The 19,103-nt window shown below is 41.4% G+C and overlaps 1 protein-coding gene across 13 annotated transcripts in view; it reads left to right on the top strand.

The window, feature by feature from the left end:
* The window catches only part of arid1b (AT-rich interactive domain 1B), a 590,298-nt gene that overhangs the window by 532,918 nt on the left and 38,277 nt on the right, over nucleotides 1-19,103 (top strand). For 7 of the 13 annotated variants that reach the window (XM_072581056.1, XM_072581062.1, XM_072581061.1 and 4 more), the window contains 4 exons: nucleotides 2,358-2,490; nucleotides 12,592-12,767; nucleotides 13,210-13,360; nucleotides 18,303-18,422. In XM_072581056.1, the coding sequence (XP_072437157.1) occupies nucleotides 2,358-2,490; nucleotides 12,592-12,767; nucleotides 13,210-13,360; nucleotides 18,303-18,422 (580 nt within the window). The remainder of the gene's footprint in view (nucleotides 1-2,357; nucleotides 2,491-12,591; nucleotides 12,768-13,209; nucleotides 13,361-18,302; nucleotides 18,423-19,103) is intronic. The other 6 variants (XM_072581057.1, XM_072581064.1, XM_072581066.1 and 3 more) reach the window with 3 other exon arrangements.

The following is a 19,103-nucleotide window of genomic DNA, read 5'->3' on the forward strand; positions in this document are numbered from 1 at the left end:
AGGCAAGGTGAGAATAATAGCATTTGACCTCATGGCTGCATTTGACTGAGAATGGCATCATTGTTCCCTGTCTGAATTGGAGCCCATGAGAATCGGGGCTTGGGGGGGGGGGAGTGAGATGTCTCCATTGGTTGGAGTGATACCTGGCATGATGGAAAATGGTTGTAATTGTTGGAGGTCAGTTATTTCACCTTCAGAACATCTCTGCAGGAGTTCCTCAGGGCAGTGTGCTAGGTCTAACCACCTTCAGATTTGGACTAACAAGTGACATTAATCCAACACAAGTGCTACATAATAGCTGTCACCAACAAGAAAGAATCTAATCATCACCCCTTGATATTCAATGGTTTTACCATCACTGAATCCCCCATTATCAATCTAGTTGGAGTTACCATTGACTAAAAGCTGAACTGGACTAGCCATACAAATATTGTGGCTAGGATCCTGCTGTGAGTAACTTGTCACTTAATTCCCCAAAACCTGTCCACCATGTACAAAACACAAGTCGGAAATGTGATGGGAAACTCCTACGTGCCTAAATGGTTTCAGCTCCAACAACACTCATGAAGCTTGTTTGGCACCATATGCACAAGCATTCACTCGCTCCAACATCAACACTCAGTAGCAGCAGTGTGTTTTAGCTTTATGATGCACATGATGAAAATTCACAAAGGACCTTTAGACAGCATCTTCCAAATCCAAGACTGCTACCACTAAGGAAAACGAATGCAACAGATACATGGAAACCCATGTCCTATTAATTAATATGAGAAAAGGAAAATTGGAGGGAGCAATTGATTGCTGGCGGTAATTTTCTTCCTTGTCAGCATCTTTAAAACATTGTTAGCTCTTACTAAGTTTAAATTCATGGTCAATACAAGCACTCTAATTACATGCTGAAGTGGCCATACTTGGTGTAAACTTGCTAACAAGTTGTTGTGGGTAAATCATCATTAGCTATCTTTAGTTTGGCTACTTATCGGGAAATGTCACAATCAAATACTAGAACAATTATTTAAACTTCATTGCATGTAGCAACCAAGATAAGACTCCTCAAATAAGAAAGCTAAACCTCAAAACTCAACTTGGCTATTGTCCAATTAATGGTGAAATTTAGCTACGATTCCAACCAACTGTATCTGTCTCTGGATGTCCAGGCTTTGATCCTTGTATAGTGTTATTCTTCCAAGTTCTGCCCCTGAGGAATTCTGGAGTTGAATTCTTATACAATGTTCCATCCTTCAAGTTTGTGGTGTGACATTATTAATGATTCTTTCAACCACAATTTGGGCTACTCCTCTGGAACCATTAAGTCTGCAGCTTGCTTTCTTATCAGAAGTAGCATCCATGTTCCTTGTTACATTTGGCATTGACTCGTCCATTTGAAGACACAGCTTTTCTGTGCTTCAATCCTTAAATTCTTATGCAGGGCAATCATTTGTCCTTGTGGCATAAGGTAGCCATTAATCAAGCAGTTGTTAAAACAGCTTTGTTCATATGGTATCACCTCATCCTTTTCCTAGATATGGCTAATTGCTTTCAGTTCTTGTATATGTTTGTCCTTGTCCATTAACAATTTATTTCTGACAGAGTTATTGCTGCTTCTTTCAAACTATGAACAGTTATTAAAGTTCTGAAGTTTGCAGTATTACAAAGTCCATTTTGTCACCTTATTCTACAAGCACTCGTTCATTTTTGCGTAGGTTTCTGTATCCTGATCAGGTCGACGCAGGCAAGTTAGATCAAAGAATCTGTTTCCATGCCGTGTAACTCAGTCAGTTGTAGAATCCCTGTTGCCGCCTGACAGAATGAATTGCAACAATACACTGTCTATTGTTTACCGACAGGTGATATCATAGGAATGTCAATGTATTGAGTTGGGGGATGTCTCACAGCAAGATAAATTAGATGGAAGGGGGTTTGTAATATCAATATATTTCCTCTAATTGACCGCTGATCAATACAGATTAACTGCTGGCCTCATGACAGTGAAATCCTGAAACTGGAACAGAGAGTTCATTTTGAGTAAATTATCCTCTCAGTGTGATAGCTGATTATGTTGTCTGAAGCATGTGAGCATGCTTTCCTATGTTTACTTTGGTGATTACATTGGCACATCTGGAAAAAGCTTTATTCCGTTGAGTATTTCTTCCATTAGTTTTTGCTGCAGTGTGGAATTAATTACATGTTTAGTATCAATAAGGAGTAACAGTAAATAATAAAATTCAAAATATTTTAATATGTGTGTCATAGATTCCTTCATTTGTTTGCTCGCTCACAGTACATCCCCATTCAAATCAATTAATAGGTTCACAAATGCCATTTAAAATATAAAACTAAGACTTCTGTTTTTATAGCAGGTTCAGGTTCCTTGCAAGGACCGCAGACACCTCAGTCCACAAGCAGCTCGTTGGCAGAAAGCGGAGATTTGAAACCACCAACCCCTGTCTCAACACCGCTTGGACAAATGACACCTATTCAGGGTAACAGGTATGAGAAAACATTACATCAAAACTTTTACTGTGCATATTGCTTAATAGGAAATTGATTATTTTTCCAAAACAGAAAAAGTGGAACCTTTATTATAAGCATTAAGCTGATCTTTAGAGGTGTGATGTCAAATTGATCACTAATTTGAGCTGCTAATACCATGAGCTAGACAGCCTTTCAGTAAGTTTTTTTTTCTATTTGTTCATTACGTGCTGTCAAGAGTAGAATCTTTTTTCTCATCCCTAATGGTCCTGAGGTGACTGCAAGCCAACAAGTTTGAGCAACATCAATGCTATTAAGAGGGAGCTTCAGGATTTTGACCTAATGACAGTAAGGGATCAGTTACATATTTCCAAGCCAAGATGGTGTGTGCATCGGTGGAGAACTTGTAACTGATGTTAACATGTTCCTCCTGTCGAAGGAGACCTTGGTGAGTTGCTGCTTACATCTTGTTAATAACTCACACTGTAGTCAATAATATGGTGGCTCAGTCAATAGCAGCCTAAGGTCGATTCCAGCCTTAGGGTGACTGTCTGTATGGAGTTTGCATATTCTCTCCATGTCTGTGTAGATTTCCTCCAGGTTGTTCAGTTTCCTCCCACAGTCCAAAGATGTGGAGATTCGGTGGATTGGCCGTGCTAAACTGCCCATAATGTCCAGGGATCTGCAGGCTAGATAGGTTAGCCATGGGAAATGCAGGGTTATGGGTTTGGTGTAGGCTGAATGGCCTGTGCCTACACTGTAGGGATTCTATGATTCTAAAGTAAAAGGTATGAATATTGAAGGCATTGAGTGATTGGCAATCAATTGGATACAGAAGAACAAAAATAGAAATTACTGGAAAAACTCAGCAGGTCTGGCAGCATCTGTGGAGAAAAATCAGGGTTAGCATTCTGGGTCCAGTAACTTTGTTCAGGACAGGATTTTTTGTGTTTAGTCAACTGGAATGCTTTGTTCTAGGTGATATGGAGCCTTTGAGTGTCGTGGGGTTGCACTCATCTGGGTACTCATCGCAGTCCTGACTTGATCTTTGTAGATTTCCCAATAGGTGTTGGGGAACCAAGAGTTCCTTCGATTCTTTTGTGAAGATTGCCATTGCCTATCATATATTAAGGGCGTGGTGATAGAGAACTATTGAGCTCCTTCTTCCCTTCTGTCTACAGTTGAAGGTGTGACTGACAAGATACCAGTGGATTGCAATGGTTCACAGATAAAATGACGTATCAGACAGACAAGTGGCAGATGGAATTAATAAAGATAAATGTGAGGTGATGCCTTTTGGCAAAAGCAATAAGGACAGACAATAAATATTAAATAGCAGTTCTAAGGAATGTACAGAGACAAAGGGAGCTGGAAAGTTCATGTGCAGAGACCTTTGAAGGTATCAGAATATAGTAAGAACAGTTCATAAAGCGTTTGGGATTTTGCATTTTATTACTAGAAGTATTGAGTATAGAAGCATAAAATTTATCCTGAAACACTGTAGAACTCTGCTTAGGACAGCTAGAGTATTACATCTAGTTTTGATTCCTGCACTTGATGGATTTCAGGGTGCTTGATTCAATGCAAAGGAGATATATCAGAATAGGTCCAGGGATGAGGAATTTTAGCCACAAAGCTAGGCTGAAAAAGCTGGGGTTATTTGGGTTATTCTTCTTGGAACAATGGAGATTTGAGGGAATGAAAATGAAATAAAGAACTGCAGATGGTAGAAATCTGAAACAAAAACAAAATTGCTGGAGAAAGTCAGAACGTCTGGCAGTGTCTGAGGAGAAAACAGAGTTAACATTCAGTGTACCTCTGTCTCAGAACTCAATGTCAACCTATCCACACATTCCTATACTCCACCTTTGTCCTCAAGATAAATATCGCTTTTTCCTAGATGCTGTCCGTTCTGAAGAAGGATGACTGCCTTGAAACATTCACTCTGTTTTTACAACTAGGTGAAGAGAGGTGATTGTGCCCTCTCCTGGTTAGTTGCTACTTTCTTTTTGCAGCTACCAGAGCTCAATTCAAGTTATCAAAAATAGAGAGCCAATTCCAAGATTTACTTGAGTGACTATGGCATTTTATTATAACAAGAAAATGCACTTTAATGTAGGTAAGCTTTTAAAAAAAAAGACAGAGATAAGGAGGCTGCCTATACTGACAGTAAGGTATAGACAGTTTAAAGTATATAGATTCCTGGAGTTGCAAGGATGAAACCAGAGTCCCAACTATTCTACTGTTGTCCTTTTTCCTTAGGAGTAATGAAACTTGGAAGGGCCTTGATTTCTCAATGAGTAGCGGTTTTTCCAAGTTTCCTTTTCATCAGTCATTGACTTTTGATGTTGAGGGAAAGGCAGAGACGGACAGGAAGAAAGGCTTTCACTCTTGCTTATAAAGCACCTTTTCTGCTCAGAAGCAGCTGTTGATGAAGATCCATTCGTACATTAATAAGTTTGTTCATAGAATCCCTCTAGTGCAGAAACAGGCCATTCAGCACCACAATCAGTAACTACATGGTCTCACCATCAGATCATTTAAATCACCAATTAAATAGTGCTTTGTTCTGATTAAGAGTCATTAGACTGGAAACATTAACTCTGCTTACTCCCCACAGATGCTGTCAGACCTGCTGAGTTTTGCTAACATTTTGTTTTATGTTTCACATCTCCAGTATCAGCAGTTATTTGTTTTTAGCTTTAAGAATCTTACATGTTTCAGTTAGCACATTCCCTATTCTTCTAAATTCTAGTCAATAGAGTCCCAAACTGCTTAGCCTTTGCTCACAAGACAATGTGTCCAAACAACAAATCATCCTGGTGAACCTTCTCTAAACTGCCTCCAATGAAATTATATCTGTCCTTTAAAAAGGGGACCAAAGCCACTCTCAGTACTCCTAATGTATCCTCACCAGCATTTTATGCAATTACAGCAAGACTTCCCCACTGTATACTCCAACTTCCTTGAAATAACAGCCAGCATTCCATTAGCCATCTTGATTATCTGCTGCACTTGTGTGCTGGTTTACCATGCTTGCTGCACAAGTACCCCCAAGTTCCTTTCTGTTGTTGCTCTCTACGGTTTTTCTCTATTTACATAGGTTTTTTTGTTCTGTCTTCTTGAAATAACTACACAGAGGCTGGTATACCGCCACCAAGTCACCCTTTATTTACTCGTGCACAGTACACCAGCTGTGGTCAGCCAGTTTGGAGTCAGCCCCTGAAGCGAAGAGGTTCTGAATCCCCAGTTTATGTATTTTTTAAATTTTATTTGCCAGTATAAATTACAAATGAACAGTTAACAACGAACAGCAGTTTACAAGAAACAGCAATTTACAGAGGAAAGGGGTGGCAAAGCCAGACCCCCAAACCCCAGCGTAAAACCATAAGGAAAAGAGGGCAAACCTCGAATCCCAATCCCCTGTTTATTATTTTTTTTCTTTGGGAGTGCTTTTTTTTTCCCCAGCACCCATATTGTGTGTGTGCAGGAGTGAGACACAGTGAAAGACACAAGGTGCACGAATCTTTATTCAAATTTCCACCACCAGGAAGAAAAGAAACACCCGAGTGGCCAGTGACAAGCAGTGCCCTTCACATCAAAGGGCAATGCTGTGTGATCAAACAGTGAAGGGAAGGGCAGGGACTAAATCAAAATAGAGTTGGAGGGGGAAATAATGCACTCCACTCCCTGCGGTGCCCACCTCTCCCTGAACAACTCCAGGGTGTCGGTGAATCCCCTGTTTATATATTTTTAAAATTTTTTTTGTCCCATCCCTGACAAAAAAAAATGGAGAATCCTGCACTCTAATTCAGCTCCCTGAAAGCCAGCTCCGAGTGAGCAGTGTCTCTGACAGCCCGTTTATTTTTTTTTGTGGGGCAGCTGGTCCAGGGACAGTCCCCTTCCCCTCAGACACAGTCAAGGAGAGAGTCCTTGCACACACACACACAAGTCCAGCTCCCTCCAGAGCCAGCTCTCAGAGTGAACAAGGTGTCTGGCACTCCAGCTTTTTTTTTCTTGCTTATTTTTTAAAAATCCCCCCACACTGCCACCTAAATGCAGTAGTGCTTATTTTTCCCCAGCACCCATGGTATATGTGTGCAGGTGTGAGACACAGTGAAAAGACACAAGGTGTATGAATCTTTATTCAGTTTACACCACCATGAAGAAAGGAAACACCCGAGTGGCCAGTGACAAGCACTGCCCTTCACAAAAAAGGGCAATGCTGTGTCATCAAACAGTGAAGGGAAGGGCAGGGACTAAATCAAAATAGAGTTGGAGGGGGAAATAATGCGCTCCACTCCCTGCGGTGCCCACCTCTCCCTGAACAACTCCAGGGTGTCGGTGAATCCCCTGATTATATTTTTTTTTAGTAACATACTGACTGTAATACCAGCCAGCACAGAGTCAGTCTCCTAAATTGAGGAGACTCTGAATCTCCTGTTTATTTTTTTTGGGAGAGTCCTTGCACGTGTGCACACACTGATCCAATTCTCCAAAAAATGGGGAAAACACCCGAGTGACCAGTGACAAGCACTGCCCTTCAACCCACAATCTCCTGTTTTCTTTTCTTTAAACCCCCACACTACCACCTAACTGCGGTAGTGCTTATTTTTTCCCCAGCACCTATGGTGTGTGTGTGCAGGTGTGAGACACAGTGAAAAGACACAAAGTGCACGAATCTTTATTCAGTTTCCACCACCAGGAAGATAGGAAAAACACCCAAGTGGCCAGTGACGAGCAGTGCCCTTCGAACCACAGGGCAATGCTGTGTGATCAAAACAGTGAAGGGGAGGGTAAGGACTAAATCAAAATAGAGTTGGAGGGGGAAATAATGCACTCCACTCCCTGCGGCGCCCACCTCTCCCTGAACAACTCCAGGGTGTCGGTGAGTCCCCTGTTTATTTTTTTTTATTAACCAAATTACAAAACACAGTTAACATTTACAGCTGTTTACAACAGCAATTTTACAAGGGAGAGGAGCAGCAAAGCTAGGCACCAAACCCTACCACTCAACCAGTTTACAGGGAGATGAGCACAAACCCCAAATCCCAGTTCCACATATAAAGGTCAGTGACAATGACCCAGTTACATAAACAGTGTACAATACAGACCCAGCAAGTCCCCGTCCCTCCCACCTTCCGGCCACTCTAAGACAGCCCGCCCTATGTACCTTCCGGCTCTCGGTCCACCCCATGCCCCTTCCAGTTCTCGGTCTGCCCTGACACACCTTTCAACCACCTCTAGGGCAGCCCGCCCCGGTACCCGCCCAGGGTGACAGCGGTCAGGACAGCCTACCCACCCTCCGGCTTCACTAACCACCCTCAGCACCTTTCGACCACCTCTGGGGCAGCCCGCCCCGGTACCTGCCCGGGGTGACAGCACTGAGGACAGCTACCCGCCTTCTGGCTCTCTGTCTGCCCCTACGTACCATTGGGCTCTCACCCACCCCGATGCGCCATCCGGCCAGTGGGCTATCCTGGCACACCTTCCGGCCACCTCTAGGACAGCCCGTCCCCTTCCCTGGGACGACAGCGTGCAGGGTAGCCCACAAGCCTTCCGGATCTCAGTCTGCCCCATACGTGCCTTCTGGCTCTCGGCTGGTCTGACACACCTTTCGACCACTTCTAGGACAGCCCGTCCCGATTACCCCTTCTCGGGACGACAGCGCTCAGAACGGCCTACCCACCATCTGGCTCTCAGGGTGACTGGCATCAGAGTGGCCTACCCACCCTCAAGCTTTCGGGACAGCCTACCAACCTTCAGGTTCACAGGATGGCCTAACCACCCTCCGGATCTCAGGGTGACAGCTTTCAGGACAACCCATGAGCCTCCCAGCTCACAGTAAGACCTGCCAGACCCAGAGACACACAAGACAGTGCAGCTGATAGACCCAAACACCATAAAACAGTTAATTACATAAAAAGAGTCCTTTCTGGTCCACAGTCCAAATATAGAGTCTTCAAATATAAAGTCCATTCCCAGGAATGGAGTCCACTCCAGTTTACAAGGTGCATTGTCCAAAATGGAGTCCACCGCTAGAAAAAAAAGGATCCACAACCAAGGGCAGAGTCGACTCCCGAAGGCAGCAAATACACACCCCACAGCACAGGTGTTCAGTCTCTGTGGAGTCCTGGCCCAGCCTTGGAAAACCAGGCCCACTCACAGGAACATAGTACATTGTACAGGTGCGGTTAACTCACAGGGGTTTGGTCCATTCCTGAAGGCAAGGTCTTCAACCAAACTCCAGGATACAACAATTGCTCACCTCCCAGCACGCACACACAGGTGTTCAATCTTCAGAGGCCCAGTCCCAGGGCTAGGCCTCCCCACAGGAACAGCTTCTCTAGTGAAATGTATTTCTTCCACAAGGGCTCAGTCCAACCACCAAAAACAGTGAAGACACTTACACGAAAAGCAAAGAAAACTAGAGTCCAAGGGCTAAGCCCTACCACAAAATGAACATTGTTCTTTTCTCAAAAAAAAAGAGAAAAGAGTAACACACAGGCTGTAACCAGCCAGGGAAACAACAATCCCCTGATGAGAACTGAGTTACACCTGAAACACATTATGTGCATCAGGAGTTTAACAATCAGTCCTCACTAAAAGGAATGCCAGTTAACAAACTGGCTAAATGATTCAGCCAGTTCAGGAATCAGGTTTCCCTCACACCAACAGTAACATACTGACTGTAGCACCAGCCAGCACAGAGTCAGTCCCCTAAACTGAAGAGACTCTGAATCTCCTGTTTATATCAGTCAGCCAGGGCTTTCCTGATTGGACCAGGTTAACAACCTCAATCAAGGATCTCATAGTGAATACCATTCACCTGGTTCTAATCAGTACATTTCCAAAATGAACACATTATATTCCATTTGCCAATATTTTACACAATTAGCCTATCAGTATCTCTCTGTAAACTATTTGTATCCCTCTCACAACTTGCCTTTCCACCTATTTTTCAGTAGTCTGCAAACTTGGCTACAGTACATTAGCTTCCTTCATCCAAATCAAACTTGATCAGTGGTGCTGTTGCCAAGTCCATCTTGATTGAGTTGAAGTCCTGTACCCAGAGTATGTTCTCTGCCCTTACTATCCTTAGTACTTCTTCCAAGGAGTACGGATTCATCGACTGGTTGATGACAATCAGCAGGAGATTTGCCGATGTGTAACCTCCAGTCGTGATACTACATGAGTCGAGAATCGAATGTTGAGGATTCCCAAAGCCAGTCATTCCTGACACTGGTGCCATCCCTGTTGTCTTTCTCCTGTAAACTCAATAGGAAGTGACAATAAATGGAAAAGTGGATGTCTTAAGACAAATCTGACTGTCAGATTTGATTGTGTAGATTAGGAGACAGTTCCCCAGTTGTAACACAAATGTTAGTGAGGAAGATTTTGCACAGTTATTTGATCTGGAAATTGAAGAGTTTTATGGACTAAATAAATAAGGAAAAACCATTTGCTTTAATTGTTGCAAGTTATGATCTGAATTGCACTGGCTGATATGGTATTGGAAATAGACTTAGTTGTAATTTTCAACATACTATAAACTTGAAAAGAAGCAACTTGCAGCAGTATGGGAATAGAGCAAGAGTGTGAGACTAATCGGGTAGCTCTTTCAAAGAGTTGGCACACGCACATTGTGTTGAATGGTGTACTGCTCTGTAAGATTTCATGATTCTAATTGAGAATTCAATGAAAAATGATCACCATTTAAGATTATCACTGCAAGTGCAGGGAAAGGTTGGGAAAATTTCTTTCTGTAAGGAATGCTTTGTCACTGGTGAATTATATTAGCTTGTAAAATAATATAGAAGAGGAGTTAATTGCCGAAAAGGAAATCCAAGTGATGTTTAATTCATTTTTGGTATAATTGAGGAAAGTAACTTGATTCAGGGAGACCTGAATTTACTGATTGTAGCACACTTTACCCATCAGTAGTGAATATTCAAAGAACTATCTTTGCAATACGGATCTTCTAAGATTTTGATTATTTTGGAGGATGTGGGAAGTTCTAACTAGGCCAGCATTTTTTTGCCAATCCCTAATTGCCTAAAAGTCAGTTAAGAGTCAATTACATTGTTGTGGATCTGGAATCACATATAGGCCAGAACAAATAAAAATGGCAGATTCCCTTCCCTAAATAGCATTAGCGAACCAGATGGTTTTTTTAAACAATTAGTGATGGTTGCCATTAGGCCAGATCTTGCTTCCACATTTTTTAAATTGAATTGAAATTTCATGATCTGCCATGTTGAATTTGAACTCGTTCACAAAACAGTAGCCTAGGGTTGTAGGTTGCTAGTCCAGTCATGTCCCCACAAAACCACCACCTCCCTCAATAGCACTTCCTGTAGTTTTTCGATCATAATTTATTATATTCACTTCTACGATATAAAATGATACTGTAAACCCTATCTGTTGAAAAAGTGAATTGAGCAAATAACTGAATGAAACATGTCAAGTGTTTGTCTTTGTGTCAATAAGCCAAAATATTAGAACAAGCAAAAATAATTTTCATGTGAACTGACTTTTGAACAATCTTTTTTACTCTTAACTTAAAAATAAACATGGATGGGCATCAAGTTTTCATGCCTAAATTTTACTTGGCAGTTTGGAAATATTCTGCCACCTCTACAGAGTAGTACAGTATAACAATGAATAGGGTACACACAGACAAAGTTGTACTGACATTTTCTTGTTTAAAGAGCTCCTCAATTCTAAAATATTCATGACCTGTGGCCCAGAGCATACTTAATCACATTATGTTCAATTGATACCTGCAGATTCTTCCATTTTAAAAATTTGACCATTATGCTTCATAACATATGTCATCGGATTGCTAATTTCAGCAGTATTGTTGAATTTTAGTTGTGATCCCCGTATTGGTTGGGATCACCGAATTCCTTCTCTGAAGACAGATGAAATGAGTTCTCAGTAATCTGTTTCTATCTGGATGTTAAACCATATCAAAGCAATTTTCCAGTTTCATTCGGGCATTATTGACTGAGTGTACAAACTTATGGCATTATGCCAAATGACACATTAAGCCACTTGCAACTAATTCCTACTACACTAAAGGTGCAAAGATCTAATGGATCACTGGCAAAGATTCAGTGTGTTTCATGTTATACTCTCTAGTGTCTTTTATGAATGCTACTTGTGTCCATTCAGTCAATTAACATTTGAAAAGGTGAGCAGTCGGAGCCTTGGAACCTTTCCACAGCCTTAGTCAGAGCTACAGAGTAATTACCCAACACAAGACATAGTTCTATGAAAATGAGTAGAGTCCTATAATTTTTTTTTGATATTGTCACTTCTTTTTCTGCCCATTGGCAGAAGTGCCTTTTGCTATTAATACCTTTTTCCCAAATGTACCTTGGCAAAGGCAGTCCAATTGAACAAAACTTATTTAAACTTCAGTTTCCCTGACAGTCAGATTTTGGTACTCTTCCTTCAGAAATACAATGAGCTGAAGTATTATACTCGTTTTTAATTGCCCATCAGAACTTGGGGAAAAAGGCAACATGAATAGGCCATTCAAACTTCAGGCAGTTTCCCAGATCGTGGTAAATCCTAATCTTATCTACCTTAACTTCATTTATTTGTCTTGATTCTATGACCCTAATAAACTTGCCTGATGAAAAAACCTTACCAATCTCAGCTTTGAAGTCTTCAATTGACTTAACCTCAAAGATTTCTGGCAAAGTAGGCTCCAGGTTTCCTTAATTTTTGCGCCAAGAAGTGCATCCAAACATTGTTTCAGAACCATCGAACTCTCATGTTAATGTCATATCCCTAATTCTGGACTCCCATACCATTGAGGAAAAGGTTTTTCTTTATCTAGTCAATCAATTTCTTTCATCAATAATTCAAATCACCCCTTAAGAATACACACCTGGTCCCTGTAGCCCGTACTCATAATTCACTGTCATTCTGATGATGTTGTGATGCACCCATCTAAATCAAATGTAACCCCCATGAAATTCAGAGCTCATGAAGCGATTTAAAGCATTGAAAATAAGTCATTTTTCTTTTCCCTTAATTTGTTAGTCTGAACTTAGTGGTCTGTATCAGTTCACAATTAATTTCAGCTTCTTCTATTTTTAACCCAAGCAGGAATAATGCAATCAGTGTGCAGGATCCCTTCTCCGACGTGAGTGATCCAGCATTCCAGAAATGGGGCTCTATGACACCAAACGCTCCATACCAACAGGGGATGAATATGCCTGAAATGATGAGTCGAATGTCATACGAACCCAATAAGGATCCCTTTGGTGGTATGAGGAAAGGTAGATAGCCAATTAAAATTCCTTTTTTCATTTTATCCTTAACTGATAGTTGATACGGTACTCCATCTATTGCCATGTACATTTCTTTTATTAAGAAAGAATTGCAGTGCATATAAATAATGACTAAGATGCTCTGCATTCCTATAAATCTGTATGTTGAGGGAGGTAAAATCAATTGTTACTTGCTGCTGGTGAGGTATGTTATTTGTGACATAAGGTCAAAAACTACATAATGGCTAATTTAGGCTGTTGAAATTACTTGAAAATATAACAATTCTGCCTGTCCTGGAGTATCGTTTGTACCCGATGTATCTTTTTTTGGAGTATATAGGGATAAATGTATGGAAATAGTTTATGGTCATTTTTCCAGCATTAGCAACACACAAACTATTTTGATTATATCTGTCATCATGAACTATTTTCTTGACCTATTTTAAAATAGTGCCTGGAAGTAATGATCCTTTTATGCCCCCTGGAGTAATGCCTAACAGTGGGATGCAGGACCTGTACAACCGTACACCATCAGGAGGAATGGTTAACTTGAACGTGGGTCAGCGCCAGCAGTATGCGTATGGATCCAGCTATGAGCGAAGGTAAATTCCTATGATCAATATTTTGATCTAAAACAAGGATGAATTTTTATTCTTTTGTTCTTCCATAATGCTGCAATGTAAAGATTTTCATGATCTGGATCCAGCAATGAGAAAACAGCAAAATATGTTGAAATCAAGATGGTGAGTGAGAACTTTGAGGTGATGGTGTTCCCTTGCACCTGTTGCCTTTTTAAGAAGTGCTGTTAAAGAATACTTAACACATTGAAAATATTGTAGTCCACATTTAAACCATACCAAGATGGGGCAGCTTAGTGTTTGGCTCAATTGATGAAATAGTCGCCTCCATCTTCAGTGGTGAGTCTCTGCTTAAGTGTTGTTGCAAGTGGACAGTATTTTATCATGCTTTTCAAATGCCTTTTAAGTGGTGGGCAAAGTGTGGGATGTTAGAAGGTCAGTGGTTGAATGTCCAGCATCTGACCGGTTTTAGTAGCCAAACAATTTATATGACTGGTTCCCTTCAATTTCTGGTCAAAATTGACACTAGGATGTTGCTGGTGAGGGTAATGCCATTGAATGAGAGAAAAAGTTAGATATGATCATTGTCCATCACTTGTTGATGTGGTTACTAGATGCTAGTCACTTACCAACCCAGGCTTGACTATTGTCCAATTTAGCTGTGTAGTTATATTTTGTCTGAAGCATTGTAAATGGAGCTGAAGATTAGAAATCAGCAAGCAAACCCACTTCTGTTCTTCTGGCAGGGAAAGCTTATTGATGAGGCCTTTTGGTGCTAACTAAGTTAATATCAAGTTCCAACTACTCTCACCATTTCTGGAATTTAGCTATTCCATCCTTTGACCAGCCAAGACATCTGATGATGGATGCTCAATTGCATATTTGCTTGTCTGTAAAATTGTTATAAGATTGTGATAGTTGTGCAGCCTTCTCATGTTGTTTAGTTTTCTTCTCCATTCATGACTAGATGATATAGGGCCAACGATATTTGACCTGATCCATTGGTTGTGGGCAGACTCAACTTTGTGTACCATGCTGCTATTATTGTTTAGCATGCATGGTGAAATAACAGATCTAACTACAGTATTCTTTAAACCCAGTCTCAATTACCACCTAGTACAGCAGATAATATTTTTCCATGTACTAGACTGGACAATTTCCTGACATGAATGGGAAGTACAATTGTGTTGAATTGCAGCCTTTTCTTTCTCATGTGTAAGGTATGTGGAATGTTCAAGTAGTTTTCATGTGTACCCCTTAAGAATTTCTCATCCAGGGCTCAAACCAAGAGAAATTTTTTTGTTTACAGTACATACTTTGAATGTGGTGGTAAGTTTGTTCAATTGAATAAAATGTTAGCAGGATCTGCCACTTCATTATGACACAAAGATGTAGAAATATCTTAGGATCCAAAACCCTCCGACTCACATGAAGAACATTCCACCCAGCCTGCCAGAAATCCAATCTGAGACTCGCTTGTGTGTTACTTCCAGGTCGTGCTTAAGTTTTCTTCCTTTTTTTCATAAGAAAATTATCTTTCTAACACCCAGCCCGACCTATGCATCCAGAAATTCAATCTAGGACAAGTGTTTGTTCCAAGTTCAGTATTCACTTCTGGCCATCCCAGTTTCCTTCCACACCTGATTAGTTGCTCAGTAGATCTTGAACAATATTATGAGAACGCTTGCATTTTTATCACCATCAAGGTCTATAACTTTCTTAGTAATGAATTAACAACAGGTGACAAGAAAATAGGCAGTAAGAAATGTCTAGAACTCTGAAGGGTGTTGACAGTTTTTTCTACATCCAAAATTGAAAGGTATAAGTTGACCATACTCAGTTAATAAGATTTGTGATGGGAGGTCAGCAGCTAGTCTTTATGATTGTTACCAGGATATATGATTTGAGGATAGCATTGCAAACATTTGAGGATTGTATCAAACAATGAAGCAGGTCTAAGCCCTGCAATCTTACCACATCAAGTTGTGTAATGGTGATGGATAATTAAGCAATGTGAAAGATTAATCAAGTATGTCCTGTACATAAAAAGCAGGACAAATCCAACCCAGCCAATTACCACCCCATCAGCCTACTTTTGATCATTAGTAAAGTGATGGAATGTGTCGTCAACAAAGCAATCAAGCAGCACCTGCTCAGCAAAAACCTGTTCAGTGATGCCCAGTTTGTGTTCCACTAGGGCCTTCAGCCCTGGACTTTACTACAGCCTTGGTCCAAACATTGACAAAAGAGCTGCATTCCAGGGGTGAGATGAGAGTGATAGCCCTTGACATCAAGGCTGCTTTTGACTGAGTGTGACATCCAAAAACCCTAACAAAACTGGGATCAATGGGTACGAGGGGCCAAACTCTCCGGTGGTCGGGAGTCAGACCTGAAGATGATCGTGGCTATTGAAGGTCAGTCATCTCAACTCTAGGGCATCTCTGCAGGATTTCCTCAGGGTAGTGTCCTCTGCCCAACCATCTTCAACTGCTTCATCAATGACCTACCCTCCATCATAAGGTCAGAAGTAGGGATGTTCACCAATGACTACACAATGTTCAGCACTATTTGCAACGACTCAGATACTGAATCAGTCCATGTTCAAATGCATCAAGATCTGGAAAAGATCCAGCCTTGGGTTGACAAGTGGCAAGTAACATTCATCCACACAAATGTCGGGCTATAACCATCTCGAATCCAACCACTGCCCCTTGGCATTCAACGGTGCTACCATCACTGAATTCCCCCACTATCAGTATCCTGGGGGTTATCGTTGGCCAGAAACACAATTGGACTCACCACATAAACACTGTGGCAACATGAGCAGGTCAGAAGCTAGGAATGCTGTGGCACATAACTCGCCACTTGACTCCCAATAGCCTGTCCACCATTCTACAAGGCGCAATTCAGGAATGTGATGAAATACTCCCCACTTGCTTGAATGAGTGCAGCCCCAACAACACTCAAGATTTTAAACACCATCCAGGACAAAGCAATCAGTTTGATTGGCACTATACCCACAAGCATTCACTCCCTCTGCCATCGATGCTCAGTAGCAGCAGTGTGTACTATCTACAAAATGCACTGCAGAAATTCACCAAAGATCCTCAGACATTACTTTCCAAACCCATGGTCACTTCCATGTAGAAGGGCTAGGGAAGCAGATATATGGAAACACCACCACATTCAAGTTCCCCTCAAAGTCACTCACCATCCTGACTTGGAAATATATCACTGTCCTTCACTGTCGTTGGGTCAAAATCCTGGAATTCCCTCCCTAATGGCATTGTGGGTCAACCTACAGCAGGTGACCTGCAGTGGTTCAAGATGGCAGCTCACCATCACCACCTCAAGGGCAACAAAGGTTGGGCAATAAATGCTGTCCAGCCAGCGATGCCCGCATCCCACAAAATGAATAATTAAAAGAAAAATTAAAAGGATATGAAGGCTTCACAAATATTCCTATCATTAGTGATGTGGGAGCCTCCGGTATAGTAAAAGATTAGGCTGAAGTATTTTCATTCATCTTTTGTTAAATACGCTAATTGAACTATCCATTTCAGCTTCTTCCCGAAGTACGCAGCAACACCGATGCCAGCCTTCGGACAATTCAATTCTCTTCCTGGGGAATCAGGAAATAGCTGAAGGCACTAGATATTACAAAAACTATGGCCTGACAACATTCCGGCTATGATAGTAAAGAATTGTGCTCCTGAACTAACTGCACCACAAGTCACTTTGTCTCAATACAGCAACAAGACTGACAGCTACACAAAACTGTGGAAAATTGCACTGGTACACCTTAACCACAAAATATAGGAAAAGCCCAACTGAGCCATTAGTCTACGTTCGATCATTAGTTAAGTGATGGAAGGTGTCATCAACAGCGTTATCAAGCAGCATCTGCTCAGCAATAACATGCTCAGTGATGCCCAGTTTGGTTCTGGCAGAATCCATTCAGCTCCTGACCTTATCACGGCCAAACATGGATAAAAGAGCTGAATTCTGAAGTTGAGGTGCAAGTGACTGCTCTAGACATCAATGCAGCATTTGATAAATTATGGCATCAAAGAACCTGGACAAAAGGAGGTGGGCAGAATCTCTCCGTTGGTTGAGTCATGCTCTTCTGCTGCTGGTTGTGGTTGTTGGAAGTCGGTGTCATATCAGCCCATGAAAACACTTTAGGATAGTATCCTAGGCCCAGGCATCTTTTAGCTTCTTCCTCAATCTTACCTTGATTATGAGGTCAGAGATGAGGATACTTGCTGATGATTTGCACAATGTTCAGCATCATTCGCTGCTCCTCAACTATTGAAGCAGCCTGTATCTGTATGCAGTGCAAACTGGTAGCACCCAGCCTTTGTCTAATAAGTTGTAAGTAACATTCATGCCACAGAAGTACCAGACAATGACAATCTAGAACAAGACAGAATCTAATCATCACCCTGGCCTTGCCTTCACATCACTGAAGTTGAATGCACCACTGTCAGCATCCTAGGGGTTGTCATTGACCAGAAACTGAACTGGAAAGAACAGTCAGAGACATTTACTCCCTTCACCTCAGCAGCAGTATGTTCTACAAGATGCAATGCAGTAGCTGGCAAAGCTTCCTTAAAACCACAACTATGAGCATCTGGAAGTTCAAGGAAAGTAAATACATGACAGCACCAGCACCTGCAAATTCCCTGCCAAGCCACATGCTATCCTGCCATGGAGTTATATTACTGACCCATCCTGCAGTTCCCTTTTTTAAGGCACTGTGGCTGTCACTACACCACAGGAGACTGCAATAGTTGAAGACAGTAAAAGTGGGGCTGTCTAGTGCCAACACATTCCATGAATGTATTTTTTAATAAGTTTATTCTATAGCCTAGTACTTTTCACATGTACCTGTGATTGATAATCTCGCATATGGTACCATGTGACTATTTCGGAAGCACGACAACAAAATATTTTTTTCTTCTAGGCCTGAACATGGAATGGGTCCTGAAGGCAATATGGGGCCTCCAGGAGGTCAGTCTAACATGATGTCATCAAACAGTGATACAAGCATGTACTCACCAAACCGCTACCCCACCCAACAAAGGTAATTATAAACAAATATGGTCTTTCGATATTCACTTAATTAATCCTTAAAACATTTGTGAGCGTAGCATTGCTTCTGACATTCAGGTTTTTGCCCTGCTTTTTTACTCACCTGAACTTTAGTAAGCAGACACTTTTGCTCCATACACAACAAATGTTACAATGTATTATGTATAGGAAATAAATTACTAGAGCAATTTATCTTCAGTTTTTTCACTGTTGCTATAAGCTCTTTTCAGTAAAACTGCCTTTAATTTCCAGCCCCAAGAGAATGGGGACACTTTCATTCCAGGCTGAACACTGTATAGGCTGGGTCTTTTTTTACACTGAAGTATAGGAGGCTGAGGCGTGACCTTATAGAGGTTAATAAAATCATAAGGGTCATAGATAACATGAATAGCCAAGGTGTCTTCCCTAGGGTAGCAAATTCAGAACTAGAGAACATAGGTTAAAAGTGAGAGGGGAAAGATTTAAATGAGACCTGAAGGGCAACGTTTTCTACACAGAGGTGGTGCATATGTGGAATGAGCTGCAAGAGAAGGTGATAGAGGCAAATGCAATTACAACGTTTTAAAGACATTTGGGCAAGTCACATAGCTAGGAAATGTTTAGAGGTAAATAGGCCAAATGCAGGAAAATGGAACTAATTCAGTTTAGGAAGCCTTGTCAGCATAGACAAGTT

The sequence above is a fragment of the Chiloscyllium punctatum genome, chromosome 11 (assembly GCF_047496795.1).
Source record: "Chiloscyllium punctatum isolate Juve2018m chromosome 11, sChiPun1.3, whole genome shotgun sequence".
Lineage (NCBI taxonomy): Eukaryota > Metazoa > Chordata > Chondrichthyes > Orectolobiformes > Hemiscylliidae > Chiloscyllium > Chiloscyllium punctatum.